General features: G+C 39.9%; 3 protein-coding genes across 4 annotated transcripts in view; 1 reads left to right on the top strand and 2 right to left on the bottom strand.

The window, feature by feature from the left end:
* The window catches only part of rras2 (RAS related 2), a 31506-nt gene extending 28762 nt beyond the window's left edge, over positions 1 to 2744 (bottom strand). The window contains exon 1 of the mRNA XM_069676102.1: positions 2353 to 2744. Within this exon, the coding sequence (XP_069532203.1) occupies positions 2353 to 2454 (102 nt within the window). The 5' untranslated portion in view covers positions 2455 to 2744. The remainder of the gene's footprint in view (positions 1 to 2352) is intronic.
* A 2508-nt stretch (positions 2745 to 5252) lies between these two features.
* Positions 5253 to 13552, bottom strand: copb1 (COPI coat complex subunit beta 1). Of its 2 annotated transcripts, none has more exons than XM_069661666.1 (22): positions 13438 to 13552; positions 11929 to 12079; positions 11449 to 11678; positions 11079 to 11248; positions 10866 to 10980; positions 10656 to 10748; positions 10413 to 10550; positions 10172 to 10291; positions 9701 to 9808; positions 9442 to 9588; positions 9190 to 9335; positions 8882 to 8978; positions 8633 to 8793; positions 8417 to 8537; positions 8115 to 8342; positions 7546 to 7725; positions 6923 to 7067; positions 6667 to 6786; positions 6414 to 6559; positions 6193 to 6282; positions 5784 to 5939; positions 5253 to 5556 (listed from the first exon to the last, which is right to left on the bottom strand). In XM_069661666.1, exons 2-22 carry the CDS (start codon positions 12017 to 12019, stop codon positions 5497 to 5499), a joined length of 2862 nt encoding a protein of 953 aa, XP_069517767.1. In that variant the 5' UTR covers positions 12020 to 12079; positions 13438 to 13552; the 3' UTR covers positions 5253 to 5496. The 2 variants fall into 2 exon arrangements, with proteins under 2 accessions (XP_069517767.1, XP_069517775.1); XM_069661674.1 differs by having other exon boundaries at positions 13443 to 13552.
* Positions 13553 to 15803: 2251 nt separating this feature from the next.
* pde3b (phosphodiesterase 3B) overlaps positions 15804 to 20145 on the top strand; it is a 43757-nt gene continuing 39415 nt past the window's right edge. Inside the window, exon 1 of the mRNA XM_069656524.1 lies at positions 15804 to 16799. Coding sequence (XP_069512625.1) covers positions 15912 to 16799 — 888 coding nt within the window. The 5' untranslated portion in view covers positions 15804 to 15911. The remainder of the gene's footprint in view (positions 16800 to 20145) is intronic.

Here is a 20145-nt window from a genome sequence, read left to right as displayed (position 1 = left end):
TTGGAAAATGGGTTACATTTTATAGCACATATAATAAAAGTAATTCTGCAATAATTCAAAAAATTATACCAAGACAAGTGCTAATATTTTTGGCAAAACACACAACACTAAATCTACTCTGTCAACATTTCCACTCACACATTCACACACACACGTAGCTCCAGTGATTCAGGAAGCAGGTCATATTTTTCCATACAGAACTAGAAGGCCCTCAGAGCGGCAGTGGAGGGGACTTCCTCTGCCAAAGGGCCAAATTCCACATGGTGCGTGACCATTAACCCACCCAGGCTGACTCAGACCCCCCACCCCTCCGAACATACCTCCCTCAACATATAGTTCAGGGGAAAGCCTCCACTTCACAACCAGCTGTTAGGTCCCCCCCCTCGGCAGGCGATTTCTAGAAACGTCTGAAGAGGATGGTCCTCCTCCTGCTGTCAACATCTTAATCCCGCTCACTTTCACGACACCAGATATATGAGCCGGCAACGGGGACAGCATCAGAGGAAATTAACTGTACGTCTCAAAATAGATAAAAAGTAGATTTTCAAGCACAAGCCCAAATGAATACTGAAAAATATTCTGGTATACACTCATTCTATTTACTGTTTACTTCCCAGATTAAATGTACGGCAAGATGCAGGCAACTTTATAATAACTTATGTTACAGGTAGAGTTGAACTCACTCAGCCGACAGAGATAATATGCTTTAGGTAATTCAAGACCTAGATTTTGAATTAGACAATAATTAATGCGGCTGTAAATTATACTATTTGCAGCTTTATTGCTAATCTCTATTAGTATGTAAATCCACTTTAATGCAGAGATAAATACAATATTTGCATATGTAAAGTGTTACTTTAATCATCGTTGAGCATAATTTCAATGGACAAACATGGATATTTCTAAGCTAATTCTGGTACAATCAGCAGCAGCATGTGATTATTTTATACTACAATTAAGAAAGTTCACAATTAAAATACTTTAATACTACGTGTTATCACAGTGCTAACATTAGCACTCATTAAATCTAGTGAAATATGTTCCGTGTGCATTTCTGACCCAGCTTTAAATGCTTCCCTGCTTTAGGTCAGCGGGGTCAGTAGGCTACGGCAAAATCTGTGCCACAGCTATCTGATCCCTTTTTACTTGGTATGCAGTTAATAAGCTTTTTGAACCCTCATTAGACACAACTTCCCCCAACACACACACACACACACACACAAACACACTCAAAAGCTTTTAACCCCCACTCCGAAACGTGTGCCAGCCCACTGTTGTCTGAGAGTGTGGAGACATGCAGCTGCCTGCAGTCTGGTCAGTAACACAGTGACACCAGGGGGAAACACACAAGGCAAAGGGCAAAGTTTGTCATCTCTTTCATATACTGAGTGTGTGCATGTGTGTGTTTGTGTGTGTGTGTGTGTGTGTGTGTGTGTGTGTGTGTGGGCTTTCCGGAAAGGAGCCATTGCCTAAATGACCACTATGAAAGCCTGGAAGGTCAACACTAGGCAGAGTATGTCTGCAGTGTGCTGGAATGCAACCAGGGATAGATGGGAGGTGGACTGTTTACATGCCATTATTACGTGACACAGAGGAGCAGACTGCTATAAAACTTGGAAAGACATTGTCTCTCATGTGGGTTTAAGTGTTTTTTGTTTTACTAAGAATAAGTACATGAGTTTATTTGCGTGCCTTAGTGGGTGTCTAAATCTGAACACACGTTAATCATCTTTCAGTGGACATTTTTGTTCTGCTGCTGCATATTTTACAGCCACTCAAGCCTTAGCAGACTTTCCTTGAAAAGTATACAAATTTCTAACGACGTTTGGTACAGTTTTGTGGCTCATTCAAGATACTTCTTTCTCGCCAATAATATCAGTGCTCTAGTTCTCACTAAAGTGATTTTGTGCAGCATTTTCTATCTCTTCAATAATGTTCTACTTAAAGTTTCCAGCTTGGTTGGCCATAATTGGCTTAATCTTGCAGTTCTAACAACTTAGCATTGACTCTACCTCCGCTAGTTTACTTTGTAGCAAGTTCATAAAATAGGACAACTCGAGAGCTCCGTAGACCCACTTTCCTTTCTCTTTTGACTAGCGGCTATGAACTGCAAAGTGGAAGTGGATCTTTTGGAAATCTCCGCGTTAAAGTGACAGCCGTCCTTCCTCGTTTAATTCACAAGATAAGGCTCCCTCGGTAAATAGTTGCAGGCCTCGACAAAGTAGCGAAGAAGAAGACAGACTCCGGGGTTCCCGAGTCTGGCCTCCCCCCCCTCAAACCTCTCTTTTCGTATAAGCAGTGAAATCAAAGCAAGTGGCTAAATTCAAGGAGAGGCTGGACGCTGCTACTGACCTGAATAAACTGGATGGTCAGGGCTGATTTCCCAACACCGCCGCCTCCGACCACAACCAGCCGATACTTCTCCTGCACCGAGCCGTCCTTCCAGCCTGCCATCGAGGAGACTTCGCCGCCGCCGCCGCCGCTGCCGGAACACCAGTGAGCAGCAAACACCCACTTTTTTCCTGTAAACTGAAGAGGCCCTGCAGCGGAGAGACCGGAGAGCAGAAAACCAGCCCAGATAGATGTGCTGCCGAAATGACTCGTCGGTCGGAGTAGTCCGTTTGGTGCACGGATAGATAACAGAGAAGAGGAGGAGAGAGGGGGTCCCGGAGCTACGGGCGCCTGTCCATACGCCTGACCGTGTTTCAGCCTCGACAGCACTGCGATGTTCAAGCTGTGGTTCCGATAGTAGGAGTGAGCAGCCAGGCCAGTACTAATGTCTGGCGCTAGGGGCCCTTCTACAGGCTGCGTGTGACTGCCTCAAACACACACACACACACACACACACACACACACACACAACCTTAACCTCACTCTGCAGCCCTGTCCTCAGACTAATATCACACAACCCCTGCAGTCACATTCCTGTCCCCAAACATAAAAGCAATGCCTGCTTACTGTAATTACAACCAATTATACAGCGATAATAAACGTGCCCTGTAGCTGTGCCCTCAAAGCCAGCAATAAAAGGTGTACTTTCTATTGTACCCCTTTCTTCCTACTGGCCTGTTTTGTCACTATGTTGTGTCATGTAAACCATGTATTTACTCAAATTAAGATTCATGCTTTGGTTAACTACTTTACTCCGACTGTCTCTCTATCTCACACAGACGTAGACCAACCACAAATACACTATACTTTTTTTTTTTCTTGTATGATTCTTTGCAGCAAAACACAAGTCTAGTTTGTGTAAGTATCATTTTCCTGTGGCGTGTCATTAAGACACATTTTGGGGATGCAGATCTGTTTCATTATGACACAACCTGATTCATTACATCACACACCGCTTCCATTAGTTTTTGTTGCTCACATGGGACAAAAGACAAATGTAAACTGTCTTTTGTCCCATTTATAAAGGCATACGCCTTAATTCAAATCGGTCAATTCAAATGTCATAAAGAGCCTGACGTGATGTTAATCTTTAATATGAAGTGGTGTCATAATAACACATTACATGTGGTGAAGAATAAAAATAAATGGACTCTGGATTTTTGACACAAAAATGGCAGATTACCTGATTAACCAGTTTATCTAATATGAAAAATGTTATATCAATTTGTACAAGCGTGACCTGTTTGACTTGTCAACATGTTAATTAAATGCCATGTTATGACAAGTCATGCTACAGGAGTACACTATGCAGAATTCCACTGGACTGCTTTGACACCTGGGGTGCCACCTAGTGTCAGAAAAAGGATATTGAACTTATAGCTGTGCACCTATGTGTCCTTCAAAGTCTTAATCACATGTGTTTATGTCAAAAAAATGTTGTAAAATTCAGAATAGGCATCTATAAAGACATAAAAAGAGCTCCAAGTGTCCAAAGAGATATTATATGACATAGTTAACCTAGAGCATGGAAAGCATAAGTCACATGTTAGACACTGGCCTCAACGCAAAATATAATAAAGTCGACACAAATTTACTTATTACACTAAAAATATCAAAAATTAAACAGTGAGTCATTGATGAGGTGTACTTTTTGCCAATATGACAGCCTGTCAAAAGAAAATGTCTATCCAGACACATGAGGTGCCAACGCTCAGATCTTAGGTTATGGAATTTACCTGAAATTACAATACTTATGAGTAATATCTACCCACAGCCTAAACTGGCTGTATAACGTACACAGTAGTTTGGCTGTGAGAGTGCAGCCAGAAAGCCAACTGTTTATTTTCACAGCTGAAGCTCTGACCTCAAAGCCACCTTCCAGCCTTTATCTAACCCCCTGGAGAGACAGATTTCACAGATATTGTAAATGTACGACCAGGGTTGTGACCTTATAATCTGGCAATACCCCAGAAATTTCCCTTTACTCATAAATTATAAACAGGAGGGTAAGAGGTATGTGTAGGTCTGTGCCAACACTTATCCATCGCAATCTCATTACAACTGTGATAATAAAACTTGCAGATGGCTTTGAGAGTAGCTCAATACATCATCCTATAGGTTAAAAGAAATCATGCCCCTGAATAGGACTAGTATAGGTTTTAGAGTCGTCACAATGTCACTGTCAATTTGGGGGTGGTGACACAACAAATTCCAGTCAGTTTCACACTGTGCAACATATCACACGAGGCATCTGAGGAATTCTAATTAGAGCCTGGAGGCATGAAGCCGGACCCAGCAGGAGCTCCAGACAGGACTCGCCTCACTTTGGGACACAAACACATTCAGGTAACACTGACAACTCTCTCTGAGATCACCTCATAAACATCCGTTTTCAGGCCACAAGTTCAGTACAATACCCGGGGAATGAATCAAACAGTGGATGTTTGTAGCATCGTTGAGTATTCAGGCAAACTTCACCTCCCTCTCATTTAGTTCATATCCTTTGCTCAAGCCAAATCTTTTGGATGTCTTAAAAGATCAGTTGACAGAGTTAAATGATGTTCAAGCTACCTAATGAAAACATGTCACGCTACACATTTATCTATTAAAAATGTAAAAGGAACTTGGGTACAACATACTAGAAATTAATACTTAATATTTCCAAGCTGTTCTCCAAAGCCACATTTGCATTTTCTATAAAGTAAAAAAAACAATCTGTTAAACTAATTGACATTATTAAACATGAATATCTTTATTTAAAAAATCAAATCATTTTAACTGTAATATCAGTTTAAAAAGGAAAGTGTCCAACATTAAATAAAAAGACATGCATGACTCAATGAATCCAGCATGTGGCAAGGTTTCTCGTGATTTTAATACATATGTTTATTGAAAATTAAACAGGACAGGGACAGAACATTATTGAGATGTAGTTTCTTGAAACAGATGTAAAGTAAAAAAAAAAAAAAAAAAGCACTGAAGCAGCTGACAATATAGAGTTCTTAATTTTGCTGTGATGAAGAAGGCTGTAAGATGACGGGCGAAACAAGAGAAACAGCAGGGGACTTTTACAAAGTCAGAGGGATCAGCTGGATCAGAGTCGTCTCAGATGTTTGTCTTTTTTTGGGAGAGGTTGATCTTGTCACCGAGGCTCAGTGCCATCCCCTGTTAAATGAAGATCGGAGAATTTATTAACAGACTTAATACATCACATTTAAAGATATTTTTTGTGTACTCATTGTCCATGCAGTCCAATTCTTTCAATTTGGTATTTAATGAAATGCTATCCTTCCAAAACAAGACTTTGTGGCTTTGCTTTAGAAACAAATAATTCAACCAAGCCTTTGTTTCTCAGAGGCTTAAGGGTTCATTGGGCAGCAGCTGTGACCCACCTGACTTTTGGCTCTGATGCGTATGTGTCCGTTGACAGGTGCATCCGGCCCCAGGTGGATGGGCTTCTCGATGCTGACATTAGCCAGGGCGTCTTCTCCAAAGATAGAACGAGCATAAAGGTTGGCAGCCATGAAGCCGCAGAAGCCCGACAGAGCCTGGTTCGTGAGACAAAAAGAAAACAGTTGAGAAAGAACAAAAAAGTATTGTTGAGGTGATGACTAAGGCTAAGTTATATTTTTTATAAAAATCAAAGAGCACCGTTACATTCAGACGACTACAGTCATGAGTCTTCCTCAATAAAAAACCAGCCTAAAGAGTTTTAAATGCCTTCCATTCATCTTTAGAAACCTTTCATCTTTAAAACCTCTTGTGCTTTTTCTGCTCAGCTGTATGTGACAACAGACCAACCTTCTCAGGAGTCAGACACTTCATGTTGGTGGACTTGAGGATATGCTGCAGGTAATCGTTCAGATCTGTGATGTTGGTGTTCACCGTCACCTGCAACAAAGAAAGATGTGTTCATTTAAACAAAGTAAGTTAATAAAACTAAAGAAAAACAAACTCATGATGCTCAGCAGTCATTTTTATTAAACCACTCAGCTTCAGTGAACAAAGTATAAAAAGCTTACCTTGTTTTCCCACTCAAACTCTGCCCACATCTGTCTGAATTCTGCATCGGTGCAGGAAGCAGGCTGGATGTAGTCCATGATGTCGATGTGGATGTCACTCAGGACGACACAGTTTCTGTCGCTAGCAGCCCCAGACACATCGTAGACTGGGAAGAAAGAATCAAACATCCCCACAAGTCAGAAAACGTGCCCTCATTACAGTGAGCAGAACCAACACGTTTGTTTAATTTTTATGTTAACCTGATTCTCTTACCAATGTTGCCAAATATAATGCCATTCTCAGTAGAAGCCACTTTGACATTGGCCTTGATGTTAGCAAAATCGTGAGGAGCCAGAGTGAGAGGCGAAGGCTTCTCAACCAGCTTGAGATCACCTGCAGGAAGGACATATTTAGTGAATGTGCACAGAGTTCAATGTAACAAAACAAATGTAGTTGGCTTGCATACTAGCATTCTAGAGAAGGAACTACATATATGGTCGGTGAGATGGAAAAAAAAAACTCGACTAACCTAAAGTGGCCAGCTCAAGGGTGCAGTTCTGAAGAGTGTCACTTGTTTGGTTGACCACCAGCACGTCCAGCACAATGTCATACTGGTTGACATGAACGTAGGCTTCTGCATACACTGGATCTGAGAAGCCTGTCAGCTGGGTCACCTAGATAGATCAAAGTTGAGTCACATTTAATTATCAATAATCACACAACTAAACACAAAGATCTCTGAGTAGAAATGGATTAAAAGTAGTTTCTTCCAGTCACTTTCTGTCAGGGTTTTGCAGCAGTGCATGAGCACAACAGGGATTTCAGTAACACTAAATAGGTCAGATTACACAACTTAAGTAGAGTATTTAACAAAGTCTAGAGATACAAAAAGGAAAAATATTTTCTGTTTCCCTGTTAAATGAAAAACAGCATCATCCTGTGAGGCAAATGCCACTCTAAGGTTTACAAATATTTATGCATTAGAATTGAAAAGAGAAAATGAATAGGCAAGTCTTTGAAATAGGAAAAACAAAACAAAGTAATCTCCAAGCAGAGGTAACATTTCAAGCCAAAATAGGGCCTCCCACTGCTGTGTTTTTCCAAATTCCAATTCTCGTGTTTGGTAAGCTCTCTGTTGGGCTTGTGGTGTACCTTGTTGAGTTTCGAAGCCAGGGGATCAGCAGCCTCCTTCCTCTGAGTGTTGCCCATAGCAGCCAGCAGACTGAGCTGGAACTGGTCCTCCTTCGAAGTCATTTCGTTTTTGGCTGTCAGCTGCATGAAGGAGATGGGGTCGTCTGCCTGCACTGTCACGTTACGTTTCTCCGACTCTTTCTGTGCTCAGAATGAGAAACAAAAGCGGTTAGTTTGGGAGGGATAATGCAACCTATCGTTATACCACAGAAAAAAAATTAACACATCCGAAATCAATAGGTAACAATAAGGGAAAACAATTAAATCAATTTTTGCATCAAGATTAAACTTGTTTGTTTATACATGTTTTACAGTAAAATCCTAAGTTCTAAAAAACGTATTTGGCTTATGAGAAGTTATCAAATGTTGTACAGACACCCGTGTGGACTTGCCAATATAAATAAATAAGGGCTGCGTCAAAAAACATGCAATCAACACCAATGATTTGTTCACTGTGATGACGCCTCAGCTGTGCCCAGCTGTCAGCAGGTTAAATATCGAGTTCATCCCCCTCGGGCATCGGTCATTACCTTCTGTGACAGCTTCTCTTCCTCCAGTCTGACGGTCAGCATATGTGACAGGGATTTGCGGCACTCCTTGTTGAAAATGTCATTCATAAGTGGTGAGCATTCTGACAGCACCTTGAGGCACAGCGAGATGCGGTCCACATCGTCGTCTGTAATTGGCTTCTTGGGCAGAGAGGACTTGCCCAGGTGCAGCACAGTTACCATGATCAGCATGGACTCTGCAACAAAAGACTGAGAGGGACAGCAGGGATTAGAGAAATGCTTTTCACAAATCTTTTCTTCCAGTCAAATGAAGGATAACTTACATTTTGTTTCTTCTTGTCTTGAACAATAGCAACATAGCGCAAGGCCACTTTGGTGAGTGTGGTGGCCAGGGAAGCTGCCACATAGAAGTCTCCATCCATTAAGAAGCCTCTGAGTGGAGGTCTGGAACAACAACAGCAGTGTTTATTGAGTGGGTTGCCTGACATCCAAAGTCATTATTACAGTGAAATAACAATATCCTCCCACAGTGTCTTTACCTATCCTCCTCCTTCTTGGAAGGCCTGGAGGAGCTGAGGGCGCTCTGTGTCACATAGGTGCCCATCTCTGTCACCAGCTTCTGGGCTGGAGCTGCACTTACTTCATCCTCCGGTTTCATCTCTCCTGTCTCCCTCTTTATCTCATTTTCTACAATCGGGATCTGTCCAAGCAAGAGACGGACATCAGATTTTTGTGACAATCCCAAAAAAAATCTGGTAACTTTTAGGTAAGCTAAGGGACGAACATACCTCTCCTATGGACCTGCGTACTTCTGTCATCACACTTTGGATGTCTTCCTTGGTGCTGCAGTATTCCCCCAAGATCCACAACGCTCCCCTGTAGATCCTGAAATATAGCAATGGTGACAGAGGTGATGAGCATTCACAGTGCAACACACTCCATTATTGATATACATGCCAGGTCTAATAACAGAACTCAGCCAAGTTGATAAAACTGACAAAAGTTTCAATAGAGAGATACTCGACATGACTCCCGAAATATAAAAGTTGTTTAGAGCAGAGAAATTAACCAAAACCAGACCAAGAAAAAGTCTTACTTGACAGTTTTTATGGCGTGAAAGACTTCCAGCATCTTCTCGATGACGAGGGGTCTCAAATTGTCAAATCTCTGAATCGCCTCTCGTACAAACTCCAGCACGTCGGCAGCAGCTGCCTCATTAGTGTCACTTAGGAATTCCATCAGCTGAAAATCATTTGAACACATACAAAAGTCTTAATATAGGGTATGAACATTTAACAAATTTCAGTGGCATCTTCTTCCACATGTGCTTTAATAACAGGAAACTCACCACAGGTATGACATTGGCTGCCATGTCAGGGAAGCGCACACTGCAAGAGTGGAGAGTGCGCACCAACAGCTGCCTGTATTTATCAGTGTCTTCATGTTCTGTTACGTTGTTTGTCTTGATTACTTCTTTCTTTAACACAATCACCAACTGGAAAACAAAAACACGTCACTAAATTGGCACTATATTCACTTTTTCTCTGCGTCTATGCTTGAACTTGTAACAAGAACAACATTACTGATACACTGTGCCTGTCACTGACCTCTTCTACATTGCGGGATGAAACGAGGTCCAGTGCGAGCTGTAAGGTCTTCTTTCTGACTTCCAGGTCAGGAGTGCTGAGAACACGCAGGATGTCCATCACGAGGTCCTGAATGAAAAGGCATTGGTTACAAACAACTTCAGTCTTAGAGAATTGATAAACTGTAAGTGTGTCATAATGAAAATAAATCTTCCTGACTTCATGTTACTTTTGACTCTATAAACTAGACTAACTTAAACTGAATTTTTAACACTATTATATCCTTTTTTCTCATATTTAATTATTAACATGATTAAAAAATATCACCATTATAAATACTCCTATTGACACGTTTTATTGATAAGCTTTTTTTGGTTTCACTGGAATTAAGGTGTTTCTCTTTTGAACAAAAAACTATTTTAGATAGGGGACAACTGGTTAATAGGACACTTTATTGTAGAAGAAAGTAACTAGAGCCATAACTTAACGTACCTGGAGTACACGCTCGTGGGTGGGGTGCTCCTTCAGTTCAATCAGACGATCAAGAACAATCAGCTTCACATTGTTGTCGCTCTCTTTGATAATCAAATCAATGTAGCACTGGGCAGCAGCCTGAAGTAAAAAACAAACAACACAGAATTTGTAAGAGACTGAAGGCATCACTGCCTAAACAATAGTAGTACATAGATGACATGACATACAAAAGAGCACAAACAAAACCTTGGTGAGATACCTTAACGGCTGTGGGGGCACTGGAGAGGGTTACAAGAGTACCAGCAGCCTCGTACTTAACGGCCGGACTGGAGGACTGCAGCAGGTTGTAGATGCAACGAATAAACCGAGCACGCTCAGATGGGTTTGCATGGCAGACCTAACAGACAGAGAACAAAAATAAAGGGTGCTCAGACAGGCAGCTCTTCTGTGTGTATGCGGTTGTGCTACACAGCTCAGATTAGACTTAAAGGTCTTGACTCACTTTGTAAATCAGCTCCACGATGACCAGCTGGAGAATGTCCCCAAAAGTGTGAACTTGGTCGATACATGTGCTGAGGTAATCCAGAGCTCGGTCCTGTAAGACGTGAATAGAGGAGACAACATGATGTATTAGGCCTTTAAGATTCAAACTTGTATGTTTTAGAGGCACACAACTGAAGAGACAATAATGAGGGGAAAAAATGCTACAGACCTGATCTGCATGAATCAGCATCATGAAGGCATTTCTCTTACAGCTGGCATCTTTCTCATTGACGAGGAAATCATGGATCAACTCTGGGGCATCTGGGATGAGATGTTCAAAGTTCCTGAAACGGATAAATATATTTAATGGGTTATCGTTCACTAATTCATGAAAAGTGATTGTGGAAAGGACACTTAAAATAAAATTGAAAAGAGCTTGTACCTGTAGATGGTGTAAATGGCCAGGACAGCGTTACGGCGCACATAACTGTGACGGTGCTCCAGGCAGGCTCGGATCGCCGGCATGAGAGGCTCAAGCAACTCAGACTCCTTCAGTTTGCACAGGAAACGCAGAGTGGAGCCGCGGATGAACTCGTTGGGATGCTGCAGGTCCTGAAATTAAAAGAAAGATTTCACATCATGATTGCTGAATGATTTGTAAAATTATATAAAATGAGAACCAAAATACTATATTTTAATGGTTACACCATGATTACCTTATAGATAAAGTAAGACACAGCTTATTTCAAAATGTACATGAGTTGAATTGATGAATCTTTTTACTCATCAAATCATTTGATTAGTTAGCTTACCTTCCTGTAGGCGTCACAGACCAGGATCATCTCCTGAAGCAGCTTGCCATCTGGGGTTGTCTTTGGAACGATCTCCCAGAACACCAGCAGCAGCTTTTTGATGGTGTGGTCTTGAAGAGGCAGCACGAAGCGGATGATGGTCATCAGCAGTCCTGGCAACTTCTCCCCGTTGAGGATCATGATGATGACCTTCTTCAGGGCTTCAGTCTTTGCCTTGATCTCCCCCTTCTCTGTAGAAAAAAAATTTACTATTATGTTATTTCTATGAATGTGATCAGCATGGTCAGCATTGTCTTACAGCTTTCTTTGATGACCCAGAGACATAACAGTTTTAACTTGAACTACTTTTAGTTAAGAAAGAATCCTTAGGTATGTGCTGACACTGACAGTGGAGTATGTGGATTATACACAGTGACCACTGCTTTTAATTCTGTTAGTATTTAGCCTTTCACATTGCAAATTATCATTAAGATTACTTACCTAGATCAGTTTTCAGGCTGACTTCAGAAGGGGGCTCTGAGTCAGATGTAACATTGATCAAAGTGTAACAAACGTTCTCTGCAGCCGTCATTTTGCTGCTGTGCTTGTATCCACTTAGAAGAATCCCAATGAACCGCTTATTGGATAATACCTATGGGGGACAGAAAAATAATAGATTTAGTAAATGTTGGAAACATTTAAACAGACATATGATGAATACAAAAGCAGCAAATGTGTGAAACAACAGAGATATTCACTATAGATTGGAGAAAACGAAAAACAAACAAGACAAATATACTGTAAAGCAGCATGTGCTGAAAATGAATACAGCTATGCAGGGTCTCATGGCCCTTGAGGCCATGTTTACATTGAAACCGGTTTGGTATAATAAGTCCTACTTATATATCTATATAATTCCTGTGCAAAATCTGTCTGACTATTGTTTTCAAATGACTTGAACAGTCTTTTGTGAATAGCATTTATTGGTTTACTGCCTCTGTGCTAACCCTTTTAAAAGTTCTTTATTATAATGAACACATAAATAAAAACATCTATAAAATGGCTTTTGTGTTGAGATTATATAATACATTTTGTACTTGTTCCTTTTGCTTACAAAACCTATAAAATGCATTCAGTTAGATTTTGTCTGCAAACAAAATGATCTTATGATTAAGGCCTCCTTCAACCAGGCCATTGGTTGGAAACGTTAACTGCCCGTCTGCTTTGAAGATGTGAGCAAGATTTTCTTATGTTGTTTTATCATATTGTCGTAGCAGTGACTACCACTACAACAGTTATCACTGACACATCAGCTGTATGTTACAGGTGCCAGTGAACTCAATCACTACAGAGCTATTTTCCTTCTTGATAGAGAGTATAACGTTATACTCAATAGCACTTGGTAATGAAAACTAATAATAAAAATATCTCACACAGAAAAAAGGCAGCTTTTATCGACTGAGAAAACGGAAAAAGGATGTCAACTCTAACGTTAGGAGGAGCTCAATTACTGCTGAGCTATTAGAACGGATATACGATATAAAAGGTCAGGTTTTAATGGTACTTATATTTTTCTGACATTTTCTGCAAGAAAAACTTTCCACCATCACAACAACACAGGAAACTGCTGTTATTACAACAGTAATCTAAGCTACAATAATACGTTAGGTTATTAAAGTAATTCAAGAAAGTGTGACACGCAGCCTTAACACCCTCATACATCACTGCAGCTAGCTAACTGTTGTAGCTAAAAGCAGTTAGCACCGACAGTTGTGCAGCAGAACCTTGATAAAACGCGAACATCAGCTAGTAAGTTGAATATTAACTTGGCTGTTTTGGTTATAGATATACATTCAATTGCTAACTAGCGAACGTTGGCTAACGTCAGCGTAGCTTCTGTCAGTGTTAGCAATGAAATGGAGGACAGTAACATTAGCTGGTTAGCTGTTAGCACAGGTAAGAACAGTAAAACACCGCTTTTGTTGGATAAGACTAATTTACATAACCCACCTTACTGTAAGACTGTTATCTTCCGAAGTAGCCTTCGATATCCAGTTTTGGATATTTACATCTGTAAAAATTTGCTGGAGCTCCGGTTGCCGAGCTGTCTCTTCTGTTCTCCACCACTTCCTAGTGACGTGGAAGATTACTTTCTGAGCCACATCACTGCTACAGTGCGCCGGAAGGGTCAAACGCGAGAGCAATAACCCCAAACAGGAAAATCAAAAGGTAAACCCAAATAACTGTTTTAATTAAAAAAAAAAAAAACAAGACAGATATGACAGTCAGTGTAATTTATTTTTTATTATCAATATCATATTATTGTTGTTATATTGGGTACAAATGCTAGTGTTAATGCAAGGAGCTCATTCAACTGTAAGAGGCAAGATTGTCCAGATTCCCTGTGAAGGTTGATTCCCTTTACAATTATCGCTGTCCTGTGTCTCCCCAAGATGAGGTGGAAAAGAAGGAACAGCTGGGCAACTGTGTTCACCCTGTTGCTAATGTGGCTGTGATCCTGCCAAACAGCTTGGACATTTAAGGTTTAGTTAACCCTTTACAATAAAATTGATTAGATTAAGGAAACACTTGAATGCATTTAGCACTAAAAACAGCGCTTATTAATTCACTACCTCTCCATATTAAAAAATAAAGAGTTGTGATCATTGCAGTAGTTATATGATCAAAGAAAACGTTTTAAGAAAGAAACAAATTATAAATTCTAAAATGCTGTATAGTTAGATAATACAATGTTGGCAGTATTACAAAGTACTCCGTTTTGTTTTATTACCTTTTGAAGTTTTGGAGAATGTTCAAAATGATATACAATATACTTTGTTATTATTACTTAGGTATTTGTAAGTTAGCCCTCTCCACTATATTGTATTCAGACTTGGCCCCTGTATTATCAACACAAACAAGTTGTTTAAAGTGTAATTATAAAAACAATAGCAAACTAAATTGAATTGCTTCAGTGTTTTAACAAATTAGTACAAACGATTTGAATGGTATGCAGCACCCTCCAGAGGAAGCTTTGCTTCAGTGACACAGTGAGAGAAGGAAACTTGAATGAATGGTAAAGTGAATGTGTTAGTTTTCGTTCATTACCTGCTTTAAATTTACCAATAGACAGCAAAGCAACGATTCAAACTTTAAGAATAAGTATCAGAATATTTTACTATAATGAAAACTTAACTTAACTTTCAAATAGGTGACAAAGGTTTTGTGAAATGGGCTCATTGAGTCTTTATTTTAAATAACACATACAATCTAGCTATTCATAACTGTTAGTCCCACCATTATATCCATAGTGTAAAATTAGATCATGTGCAATCCAAATGGCACAAACTGAACTGAGAAAACTGTTAAGTTCAGCAATGTTAAGCAAACAGAATTATTTTTTCCCCTCTGGTTTTATAGGACAGATGTGTGAATGTCTGCGTCATTTAAGAGTCCCAGTAATGTAGTAGGAACCTTGCAAGGGCTCTAAATGATATTCAGTCATTGTTATCATTCATCACACTTGTGCTTTTCCTCTAAATATGTACTGTGCAAATGTCCCTTCAATGTCAGCAGCAATAAAGATTAGCCTGCATGAATAAGTGTGTCTTCTGCTTCTGTGACTTATTTTAAGTTGTTTAAAAATTATATGTTTTAGATCACTTACTACTTGGCAGCAGGCGAATACAGTGTTGTTGTGATGACATTAATCGGCAATCGTTTATTTTAGCGAGCAAGAGGCAGGTGAACCAATCGATCCCAGAGCAACAAGCTGACCCCATAAAGATGGGCCACAATTTGATCGACAGAGCAAGTAATTTCAAAATGGCAAAAGATTACGTTTAATGAAACAACGTCGAGTTAATTTAAACTATATTGTTATATTTATGTATCTTGAAAATTATAAAAAAAAAAACAACAACAACAACAACAACAAAACCAACGGAAAACCTGAATTGAGTTGGAACAGAATCCCCTTTTCCCTCAAGATATTTAAATAGTGTGCGGACGAAATCAAATATAAAACACATACATTTTTTAATTTAGATAGATAACACAGTTTCCCGTACACATAAGGAATGTACCCGAGGAAGTAAACGCTGAAAACTAAATAGGGCTAAAGCAGTGTAGAAAGTTAACCCTCGGTTTTAGTGATATTTCTCGATTAACGGATACGTTTTTCAAAGTTTCCGCATTGAGTGCAACCTCAGAGTATATTGATTATATTACATTAACGATGCAGCTCAGGATTGGTTTAGCGCTCCACATTACAAAGCCCTGCGGTCTGAGTTGTGGCCTCTGGGGGGCGACAGAGAGCACAATTTCTGTAAAAACAACATCTCACCTTCTTTCTTTAGTCCAAGTGCTGGAGCACGTTTGAGTGACCATGGAGTGCGTTTGCTGTCATGTAGTTGAGCGTTAACACGGCGTGAATATTAGGAGAGGGGGACTTTTGCGTGGATACGAGGAGCCACAGTCGAGCCATGGCTGCACGGGAGGAAGGAGAGGTTTTGCACAGTAAAATAAGGCACCACGACGGAGCTGGAAGTGTAAACAGCTCTGAGGGCTTCAGGAACGGCTATGTGAAGAGCTGCGTCACCCCTCTTAAACAGGACCATCAGAGGGGATTTTTGTTTAATGTGTGCAGGTTTTGCAACGAAGACATTCTTAATTCAAAACTGTTGAAGGTCTCTGCCCTGTACGTCGGCGCGTTTGTAATCTTCGCGGTTTCTTTTCTCATTTCCAGGAGCTTGCAAAGTGACTCGTTGTGGGATTTGCGGACTTTTTTGTCGGGCTTCTCCCAGTCCATCAGTCCTTTATTCAGCATAGGATGTGCTTTCTTCTTTCTGACGTTTTACCTGAGGAGGAAAAAGAAGGAGAGCAGTAAATGTTGGCTCGTGTCACTGCCAGCATCGTGTTACCTCGGGGATTTTTTGGTTTTGCGGTTTTTGCAATGGGGAGAGGACCAACACCAGATGCAAATGGTGGGCAGGTTGTTATTCGTGTTGGGATGTGTGGGTCTGCTCACACTCATCCCCACTCTGAAACTCAAACACAGTGTTCTTATACTGGTTTTTGCCAGCGTTGTGTGGCTGGTTTCTTTCACAAGTTTGAGCGGTCTGCCTGCCCTGCTCAGACCGCTCTTCGCCTGCTTTGCGGGGGTTTCTGGCTCCCTGTTGGGGCTCTGTTTTGACCGTTACTACCCGACGAGGGAAGCACCGAGTGGGATTTCCACCGCGGAGGAAAAGGTCCCTGTGATCAGACCTCGGAGAAGGTCCAGTTGTGTTTCACTGGGGGAAACGTCGACCAGCTATTATGGCAGTTGTAAAATGCCTCGCAGACCTTCGTTACCCTGTATATCCAGAGAACAGGTAGGTCTGTCCCCTTGCAGGACCACGTCTGTTGTTATTGTTCAAAAAGTAGGCCCACTGATCATCCACAGCTACCCCGAGTGCACATGTGCATCAGAGGAGGAAAACACCCAGGCTTATGTCATTAAGAAATCAACACAAAGCAAATCAAACTACTTACCTACAATAATAACACTCAAAACAAAATCAGGCTATCCATTTCACTAAATGAACAGCCTAAAATGAGGTATTTTATTAGTGAAATTACTTCCTATTAAGGACACATCTCTGGTAATGGAGGACCACGTATATTATCATTTACTTTACTAGGTTATTGCACACTACTATAGCAGGCAAACCATTATTTTTGTAGTGTTTTTATATTAAATAGGCCACATGTAAATATCAAACAATGACTGTCTAAATTTAATTTAAAAATACATTTGTATAATTTCAGCGAATAATTCAAGAGTATGTTTAATAGCCTAAAATTACTGATCATAATTAAATATCAATAAGCAGCATGCTATTGCGAGCAGCCCACTTGCCTACAACATTTCTTGCCATCATGTCATTAATTATGTTTTTATTCGAGTTGCAACAATCAAATGATCCGTCGACAATTAATTTAATCACCAACTTTAACTTTTATTCTATCAGAAAAACATCAAGAGTTCTCTGATTCCAGCAATTTTTATATGAATACTTTCTTCTTTCTTTACCTCTCTAATTTAGTAAACTTAAAATCTGTAGCTTGTGGACAGAACAAGACATTTAAGGATGTCAGCTCGAGCCTTGGTAACCTTTATTTACATTTTTTACCATTATCTGACCACTAATTGATGAATCTTGAATATAATTAACACTGTAAATAATTGTTAGTTGCACACTTCAAGGTTTTAGTTTGTTTATTTATTTATTCATTTATATTTTAACTTGTTAGGATTGTATTAATTTAAAGGTTATATCCCATAATCTGTGATTGCCCGTCTACATCATCCTGGCAGAGTAACAACACAGCCAACAGCAGCACAGCCATTGATGTGGCCTACGCTCCCCTCTGACTGTAGCAGTCAACAAAACCAAAAGATGGTGAGCACACGCAGGGATTAATCTGAGTCCACATTCTGCGTGTGTTTCTATTTCTTTTTGTAAGCTTGTACACACAAGCTGCATAAAACCAGTGTGTTTACACACAGCAGCTAACAGATCCAATGCAAAGCCACGCTCCTTTCTACTTTCTGTTAGTTGTGTAAAACGATACACCTATCCAGACAAAATGAAGACTATCTTGTAGCATATAATATGTTTCAGACCAAGAAGCTGTTGGCTTTATTTGTATATAGACAATGTAGACAAATGCTAAAACATAATTGTCAGCAGTATTGTTAAACAGTGTATTTAAAAATGAAACATGCAGTTGTTTAGTGGAAGCCATCAGCTCACACACATTGTTTTTGTGTCCTTCGGTCTTTACAAATGATAAGACAACTAAAAATATATATGTCCAGTTTGTCACAGTTGTGCAATTTCCAGCAGTTGTTTTTCCACTTCATTGTGTTTGAGGCTATTAGCAGATTAGCAGCCACATTGAGCTAGGCCGTAAACAGTGCATGAAAAGAAACAGAAAGACATGTTGGACCATCAAGACCCTGTAGGAATATGACTACAGACCTTAAGACCCTATTTTACAACAACACCTGTTTTGACCTTTTGCTTTTTTCTAAAACACACAGAAACATTTGTTGCACTTTAAGCGTGACTTAAAAATTAGAGAGAAGTAACAGTATTTATATAGCGGCTGTCATACCTGTTCTTTTAGTAAGTTTTGAGTCCTCAGCTCCAAACTTTGTATTTGGAACAGCAAGACATAAAGTTGTCTTTAGAACTCAGACTTGATTTTGACCTGAATGTGTTCAACATAAACTGAAAGTGTATTTATATGACTCAAAACATATAAGAAAATCGTGTACTTTTACAATTAATAAGCCTGTTCTGATCAACATTTATAGTAGGCTCAGTTGTCAGCCATAGGAGTCAGTCACTTGATTTGCTTTACTTGTACTTCACTGTTAACATATTCAGTCACTAAGTCTTTAAGACATGAAACTGACTATAGTCAGGAGTCAAACTCTCCCCTCATGCTACAGTTGTTTTTCCAGTGTCTTTGTAGGTAGATATATACAGCACGTGGAACTCTTTAAGTATTACACCTTTTAGTTTAAAAGTTGAAACAGGACATTGTTCAAGTTGAACCATCTAACATTTAATAATCATTACTCAACATTTGTTAGTGTCTTCTTCAGTTACCACGTTCTTTAGTCACGTTCACGCCCTATATAGCCAAAGAGTTACGTTAACATGTTATTTATGCCGTGCAAAATGGCATTAACGTTATTTGTAGACATGAATTTGTAAAATGTGTAAAAACAACCTCCAAAACTTTAGCAAAAAAGGCGTTTCAGAGGTTCATTGTATGCAGTCGTTCCATCTTGTCAGCTGTCATGCAGCGATGTCCATATTGTGTAAAGAGATAACTGAAATTGTCAGCATATGCTGTCACCTGCGTTATCATCACACTGTCCTTTTTAGAAATACATTCTGCAGCCTCTCAGCCTGTAAAAATATGTAACAGTCAAGTTTTGAGGAAAAAAACCCAAATGGATTTGGTTTGATTTAGTCGTTAGTTGTGAATGTTGAGGTGAGTATGTGTGTCTGTTTGTAGGTGTTGGACATAAGATGCAGCTAACTGGCAACACAACCCACTGCATGCTGGGATAGATGTTTCACTGTCCTAGATGTTCTCCTTTCAGAGTCTTGTTTCTCTACTCAGGACTTTGGAAATGTTTCTCCTCTCTTGGATTTTATAATCAAGAATTATAGTCAGTGATGGAAAAACTTCAACTGGGCATAAAGATAAACTGTAGTAATGCAACTCCTCTACGTATGAATTGGTAATTATATAGAAATACCCAGACGCTTTCTGCGTCAGAGGCCGGCATAAAGAGGCTCAAAGAACATCTCGACAGGGGTCAGTCAGGGTTCACTGCTGATGTCACACATGTTCTCAGTCTTCACACATTTTACACACGAACCAATCGGCTCCCTTTTCTGCCATCTGAGACGGTCATTGTTTTTCTTTGTCATGGTTACGTGTACAGCAAGTTCATCATCAATGTGGTAAAAATGGAGTTGTGGGGTCGTGTAAATTAAAGTCAAGTTTTGGTGGGGATAAAAGTGACGTGTAACGGGACAACACAAACAAATAACCTGTCAACAATTAATCCAACACCCTTAATTTATGTATATGATATATTGTGCTGCTTGTAACTACAGCAACAGTACTTTTGCTCAACCCTGTACAACT

This window comes from Semicossyphus pulcher, unplaced genomic scaffold (assembly GCF_022749685.1).
Source record: "Semicossyphus pulcher isolate SPU_LCO1_2020_fin unplaced genomic scaffold, fSemPul1.0.p SCAF_1, whole genome shotgun sequence".
Lineage (NCBI taxonomy): Eukaryota > Metazoa > Chordata > Actinopteri > Labriformes > Labridae > Semicossyphus > Semicossyphus pulcher.
This window is presented reverse-complemented; position numbering and strand designations above follow the sequence as displayed.

Bases quoted from the DNA above. Each gene is read 5' to 3' on its own strand.
- copb1 (XM_069661666.1), bottom strand. From the start codon at position 12,019: ATGACGGCTGCAGAGAACGTTTGTTACACTTTGATCAATGTTACATCT. The intron at 9,809-10,171 runs GTACGTTAAGTT...CTTTTCATTCAG, and splicing joins CCCACGAGCGTGTACTCCAG to GACCTCGTGATGGACATCCT. The intron at 7,068-7,545 runs GTACACCACAAG...TGATCTATCTAG, and splicing joins TGGCTTCGAAACTCAACAAG to GTGACCCAGCTGACAGGCTT.